Below are 7491 nucleotides of genomic sequence, written 5' to 3'. Positions count from 1 at the left end.
CGGCCCTATTAATCCGGCCTCACTTCCTCCCGGCGACCCTCAGCTCATTGCTCTCATCGTGGAGCAGCTCAAGAGCCGGGGCCTGTTTGACAGCTTCCGCCGGGACTGCCTGGCAGACGTGGACACCAAGGTAACTGGGGCCGCCCGGGCGGAGGGGACCCAGGCTGGGCTTCGTGAAGCCGTCCAGGTGGCTGCTTTGATTTTTTCATAGCTGAGAGTAAAACAAAAGATAGTGTAAGGGTGTGAAAGTACTAGCAGTAACATGTGAAGCCGCCTGGGGCAGTACAGTACCAAGAGGTTTCTGAGGGATGTGCATGTGGGTTCTCTCTGCCCTTCGATTGTTAGCTGTGGTTTTAACCCAGTCGCTTCTGAACACTTGAGGATTTAATACGGATTTTAAAGCCTACACCCTCTCTTTCCCCAAGTGGAACTCCTCTAAGCCTCTAACCCCCAAATCCAGCTGTATGTTAAGAACAGTGGAGGAAAGCGGGTCATGATGGGTCACAACCTGTAATCTCAGGAGTAGGGAGGCCAAAGCAGGAGGATCACTGAGAGTTTGGGGCCAGCCTGAACCACACAGGGAGACCCTGTCTCAAAAAAACAAAACAAGGGAGAAAGCCAGGTAGGCACACAGGCATGCTTTAGAATTTTCACTCATTCTTTGTTCACTGGAAGTTAGACAGAATGGTTTCCATCCAATCATCAGCATTTTATGTAATAGTTACTTGTCTTTTTTTTCTAGCCTAGTGATTTGCAGCTAGTATGAGGTTAAGTTGTAGAACTAGCACCCTTATTTTGTATCCCATGACTAATTAAAAGAGAGTTGGTGCTTTTTTTTTTATCCTAATGCTATAGGCCACCCCCCCACACACATCCCAAGTAAAATGTTGTTTCACTTACTTGGCAGGGTTATTTAGATTTAATAAAATTTATGTGTGTTTAGGGTCAGACATATATAGTAGTATTTGCTGGAACATCCACTTTCTCCCTTTTCAAAATTCCTCCAGAAAGACTAACATTGTAGGTTTCCAAGGCTCTGTTACTGACTGGGCTCCTCCAGGGTAGTAATTTTTCTTCTCTGACCCTGCAGTGAAAAGCTTTTGCCTGCCTGATAGCAAGATTGTGAGCTTAAAATTAGACTGTACAGGTAAGGAAAGACTTACTCTGTTTATTCACTAAATGTTTATTGACCTGTAATGTGCTGGAAGCCCATCCCTACAGCTTCTAGGAGAGAAAAACTGACATGTAAACCAACTAGTTTATATGTAGTAAGTGGTATATGCTATTATATTCCTCCAAGATGAAAAACCCAAGTAGAAGTTCTCTCTTTAAAACAAAGTTATAATTTTCTTTATATAAAAAGGCCTTGACAGTGCTTTCCACCTTTCCCAGTACTGGATGTTCTCAACTTCCCATGAGAAGTTCTCCACTCATGTAATAAAGGTATACATGTGACTTTTAAAAAGAAACAAGAAGTATTGAAAAGGGTATAGGAGCCATGGAGGCCTTTTCCACTTGAACCTCCTTAGTTGTTCTTTCTGATAGCCACCAGGGTGTTTTCATTCCTGCTGCTTTAGTCCAGTGCTTTACAAAGTGTCGTCTTTGATTAGCAACATCAGTGTCACCTCAGAACTTAATAGAAAGTCAGATTCTTGGAGCCCACCACAGACTGGTGGAGTGTTTAGAAGAAAGCAAACTGATGTCAGTAATTTCCTTTGCAGTGCATCCAGAATGAGTAGAACAAGCTGATAGGTGAATAGGAGAGTTAGGTAGTAGACAGTAAAATGTTAATAGCCACATTAATTTATTGAACTCTTGAGTGGAAGGCATTATTCTATATTAGGGTTTGTTAAGGTTTGGGGGGACAGTCCCTGTCCTTTGTCAAGTTTTTATTCTGTCAAACCAAGTGAGTTATTTTAAGAGAGGATAGATATAGTATCAGGGTTCATGGTTACAAGTGACAAATCTAATTCTTTTGAGCAAGGAGGAATGAAATGAACTATGCCAAAAGGAAAGCAATGCATTTGGAACCAGGGATTCTGCACTGGCACTTTCTTCTTTGTTCTTTATTTTACTGTCCCTAGGAGTGACATCACTCATTACTAGTACCCCTTGATTACATACTGCAGCTTCTTCCTCTAGAGGGAGACTTCTCTCTACTTCAGGAAATCCTAGAGAATGTCTGCATTTGCATTGTCTGAGCAGGACATAGCACCTACTACCCTTGTGAAGAGAAGATGGTTACCAAGAAAAAGAGCTGCTAGGCAGGTAGTACCTGGGAATTTGTGAATTTTACTCCACCTTCCTCATCTCCTGCCTTCCACTTTCCAGGTTTAGTGAAGAGTCCCTATGTCTTTGCTCTCTTGGCCTTTTGGTAGAATCACTTGAGGCCCCCAGATTCCTCTTCTCAGTTTCATTTCCTTAATTGCTATCAAACTTGGCCACCATTATGCTGTTTAACAAGCCAGGTCTTGGTTTATAACAAGCATCTGTTCTCATGCTATAAGGGATGCTAGTCAACCAAATTCAGCTGATCTAGATAGGCTTGATGCTGTGCTGCAGGGCCAAGGCTGTGGCTGTGGTTAGGCTTGTTGCACATGTGTCCACCCTAGGCCCCAAGCCATAGAAGCAGTCTGGTGCCTGTGACATGCCCTCTTATGGGCTCACCAGAACACAGGAGCCAAATAAGAAGCATAATCACATTTAAAGCCCCTGTGACCTCCAACATTCCACTGGCCTGAGCTTCTCATTGCTACACTCTGCTTGAGTGGAGTGAGGAAGTGTTCTATGCCTAAAATAGGAGGGATGAGGCAGCACACACTCTTGGAGGCTCAGACATGGATTTCTTCAGTTTATTGAGTAACTTTCTAGCTTTGCTCTCCTGATTGTAGTTGGGTCTAGAACATTTAAGACCAGTAAGTGCCTCGTGAGCTCTTTTATAAACTAACATGTTATTTCCCCATAGCCTTTGATAAGGTTCCATGAACTTTGACATTAGTCTGTATTCTTGAATCACACTGAGGTTTGGGTGGTCCTTCATTTTATGCAGGGAATTTTGCTGAGTTTATTGCTGAGAGCACCCCCATGAGGTAAGTGGGGCAGGAGCATTTCTGCTTCACAGTGGAAATGTGGTGGTTGGGTGACTCGTTGAAAGTAGTCAGATAGTGAGTAGTGAAGCCAGGCCTAGAACCCAGTTCCTGTCATTCAGAAACAGCCTGGATCTAACCTTGGCTTCGCCACATTTCAGCCACATGAGTAAGTTGTTTCCCTTTCTAAGCCTGAAAGTGTAGTGCCTAAAATGAGGACAGGAGAATGCTGATAGGACCTTTCCCAAACAGTTACTGGAAAAGTAAATAGGACTCATACAAGTAAAACATCCAGCATTGTGCCACCGACAGTAAGGTGGGTACTTGTGACACCAGTGACTCATGGTGAGCACCACAGTCACACGGAAGAGCATTTAGATACGAAAATATGTATTTATGTGAATGGCTAAGTCCAAACACTGCACTGCATGTAACAGCTGACATTATCTCTCTTTAATATTTTAGCCAGCTTACCAAAACCTGAGGCAGAAAGTGGATAATTTTGTGTCAACACATCTGGACAAGCAGGAATGGAATCCTACAATGAACAAGAACCAGTTGCGAAATGGTCTGAGACAGAGTGTGGTTCAGTAAGTAAGCAGGATTAGAGCTTCTGAAAAAGCAGTGATCACAGGGACAGTGCCCAGGAAGGCTGATCTGAGCCACTATTTAGTCAAGAAGATGATACTTTATATCAAGTGTGGTACTCTCCTCCTGTATTATAATCAAGGTGAAAAAAAGCACTCCACAAAATTCTTGCTGGTTTTTCCATTCATTGGAGGCCTGCCTGCTACATGTGCATATCTACTGGGTGCATTGGAGTATCTTTAAAATTGTGAGACTTATTCTCTATTCTTTAAAGTTTATGGCGCAGTCTGAGTGTGTGAGCTTTATACCAGGATAATGGTGTTTGGATCTTAGACAAGAGGAGATTAATGTTTATTCTCACAAGTGAATGTGAGTTCTATAAATTCTGAGAGTCCATCCTGGCCACCTTTAAAGTGTAAGGGCAGCTTTCGGGAAGACATGCTCTTTTTTCTTTCTTTCTTTTTTTTTTTTTTTTTTTTTTTTTCTGGTACAGGGGATCAAACTCAGGTCCTTGTGCTTAAGAGGTAGGCGGCAGAACCACTAAGCTAAATCCCTGGCCCCAACATGGTCTTTTAAAACATTTTCCTTCACAGTAACAGACCAAATCTTTGCCAAGAAAGGTGCTACAGAGAGCTCATCCAGGTGACTTCAGTATTACTGGGCACTGGTATGGAATCATATCTTGAGATCAGCTTTTTTTCAATGTGCTCAGATTTTTTTTAAACACTCCTGAATATCTGAAAGCTTGTGAAACTTGGGTTTTCCAAAATGGAAATGTCAGAAAATTATGGTGAGTGACAAAAGGCCAATATTAAAAAGATACGTGGTGCATGAGTCCCTTTACAACATTCATGAACTAACAAAGATGGAGAGCAAGTTTGTGATTGCCGGGGATAGGAATGGTGGAGGGAGGGAGTGATAGGAATGTAGTAGCACAAAGGATCCCTGTAGTGGTGCAGGTAATTATGGTGGTGCCAACCTGAAACAGCTCATGTGATAAAGTGGTGCTGTGGTTTGGATATAGTTGTGCTGGAAGCTTGGCCTCGGTGTGGCAGTGTTGAGAACCAGCTAAAGGTGATGAGGTAATGAGGCCCCGCTCTCAAGAATGTATTTCATGCCCCAAGTGTTTCAGTACAAACATTGATAGATTTTGACTGCACTTTGCTCTACTTGAGAAAGCATTATTCTAACCCATAGAAGCTTAGAACCATTGCTTCCAACTTGCCGACTATATGTTGTAAGTAGTGGCCTTTGCTGGAAGCCATGTTGAATTTCTGGTGATGAAAATGCTTCCCCCTGACTGATCTCTGCTGTATGTGATTTGAGGATAGTGACAAAACTGCTGCCAGAGGTTGTTTCTGCTTTATAGTAAGAGAACAAGTGTTGAAGGGAGTAGAGTCAAATCCAGGATGGCCAGCTTTGACAGTACAATTAAGGTTTTCAGCTGCGGTTGTCATCATGTTCCTTCCTCTTAACGTTGTCACTTGTTCTTTGTCTTTGGGGCAGTTTGCCCATTTTTATTTGGTTCATTTGTACAAAGTTGAGGTAGTAGTGGATGAGACTGAGTTAGGAATAATAGGACGCTCCTGTTTGTGAATTTCCCCTCAAAAGAGAAATTACAGTGACCTGAGCTCCATGGGGTAAGTAGATAGCCCTTTAAAAAAACTCCCCAGAAAGGTACCAGGTGGATTTTCGCTTGACTCTCACATGACACTTGGGGCTTCTTGGGGCTAGAGATGACTCTCGAAGGAACTAAATAACAGTGATCTGTCTTGTCTCCACAAGGTCAGGGATGTTGGAAGCAGGAGTGGACAGGATTATATCTCAGGTTGTGGATCCAAAACTAAACCACATCTTCAGGCCACAGATAGAACGAGCAATTCATGAGTTCCTGGCAGCCAAGAAAAAAGAAGCTGTGCCGGCGCCCCCTCCAGAGCCTGAAAGCCAGGACCCTCCAGCTCTGTCCCAAGATGCTTCCTAAGGTCTGGTGTTCCATCTTTTGTCTGGGAGCATTTGTCTCTTACAGATATATAAAATGGGTAGACGAGAGATAAGCTGTAATTTTGGATAATATTTCATATCTGTTCAGAAAAGTGTTTACTACAGATGGGCTTCACCTCCTTTTAGGAGTCGCATTTCACTGAGAACTAATTGGTAGTATTTTCCTACATCACTGAGTAAGATACTCTGCTACCGGAGCTAAGCATTTACTCTGCATAGACACTTCGTTAGGATCCAGCTGGGATGATTGGTGTGTGCCAGGGAAATTCACATGAAAGCAATTTTTCTAAAATTGCTTAAATGACTCTCCACTGGACATGAGTTAACTTGAGTTTGCAATTTTAATATAAAATCAAGCAGTGCATTTTAAAGTGGTATACTAAGTGGAATTCACAGTTTGCTTTGAGCTCTGATACTTCCATGTATTTAGTAAGGTTTCTAATTTATCATTCTGTCACCATGAGAATCTGTTCTTTTTTTATTAAATTAGGAATTAAATTTCATTTTAAAACTCAGCAGTAGATGCACAAATGAATGCTTTTTTCAGGCTTTGGAAGACAGTATATATTGGGCTTTTTACTTGACCACTGTGACAACCCTTGTAGTATGTCCTAGCCCCTCACGTTCTGTTCATGGTGTTCTCTTAAGATTCTTTGAAAAAAAAGGTAGTGCTGGGGATTTAGCTCAGTGGTTCTGCCGCCTGCCTCGGAAGCACAAGGACCTGAGTTCAATCCCTGCTCCAAAAAAAAAAAAAAAGATTCTTTGAGATGTCTGTTATTTCTTTTTTTGGCACCAGGGATCAAACTCAGGTCCTTGTGCTTGCAAGGCAGGCGCTGGAACCACTGAGCTAAATCCCCAGCCCTGAGATGTCTGTTATTTCTAATAAAGCAGATAAGTGAGGTGAAATGACTGGGGTCTTTGGAATGTCAGTGAAGAACACAAGAGCAGCAGGGCACTTATTTAAGTGTGGGATTGTCTTTCTCTTGGGAGAAGGTCCTTGAGTCCACAATGGAATGTGAAACAGTCATTTTTACATCTTTCTAGTTGACCTATAAACTCCTTTAGGAACGTAAAATTGAGTATCATCTTAAAAAGCTGCATTTTGATATGATTATCTTTTCTTTTTAGAACAGACCTGATACCTTTTGAAAGTTCCATTTAATTAATGGTGAAGAAATGGATTCCTGCTACCTAAGAGTACCACTTCAGTTGGCCAGGATTACCACTGATTTCAAGATCTCTGCTTTGACCATGGTGCAGTGTCCAGCTTGAACAAGGAGCAAGTCTGGCAGTGAGAAAGTTGTTACTGTGCCCTGCTTTGTGCCGCCACCTGACCGGCCTGTCCAACATTGTTATACTTGGTAGACACTACAGAATTATAAACACTACAGCAACCTAATGGGGTCCTGAGATGAACTTTTATACTTGAACATGGAGAACTGCACATGGGTTTTAGAGTTTGTACTCTCAGATAAACAGAAACTATAATGAAAGAACGTAGTTAGTCCCAAAGGTAACTTCAAAGCATAAGGACAGTACTCTTAGCTGGGAGTAGATACTTGACATTGCTTACTTGATACTGTGTCTCAGAGTTACAAACTAGAATGTACAAACTGATAACATTGATAGCCTTAAAGTTGTGACCTTCTTGTACATGAATTCTAGCTAGTTTCCTTTCCCTTGTCAGAGGTGACAAAACATACAGCCATGGAGTGATGAGGAAGCCAGACATTAGGTATAAAGAAAACCACTAACAGGCTCTTTGTCTAGGGCATCTTTCTGTCCTGCAGGGGCTAGTGAGTCTTAGAAGTCTTCT

At 42.2% G+C, this 7491-nt stretch overlaps 1 protein-coding gene across 1 annotated transcript in view; it reads left to right on the top strand.

Annotated features, from left to right (window-relative positions):
• The window catches only part of Bod1 (biorientation of chromosomes in cell division 1), a 7838-nt gene extending 571 nt beyond the window's left edge, over positions 1 to 7267 (top strand). Inside the window, exons 2-5 of the mRNA XM_010622308.1 lie at positions 6 to 130; positions 3552 to 3676; positions 5460 to 5656; positions 6804 to 7267. Of these exons, the coding sequence (XP_010620610.1) occupies positions 6 to 130; positions 3552 to 3676; positions 5460 to 5655 (446 nt within the window). The 3' untranslated portion in view covers position 5656; positions 6804 to 7267. The remainder of the gene's footprint in view (positions 1 to 5; positions 131 to 3551; positions 3677 to 5459; positions 5657 to 6803) is intronic.
• Positions 7268 to 7491: the final 224 nt, after the last annotated feature.

This window comes from Fukomys damarensis, unplaced genomic scaffold (genome assembly GCF_012274545.1).
Source record: "Fukomys damarensis isolate Sample0158 unplaced genomic scaffold, DMR_v1.0_HiC HiC_scaffold_9, whole genome shotgun sequence".
NCBI lineage: Eukaryota > Metazoa > Chordata > Mammalia > Rodentia > Bathyergidae > Fukomys > Fukomys damarensis.
This window is presented reverse-complemented; position numbering and strand designations above follow the sequence as displayed.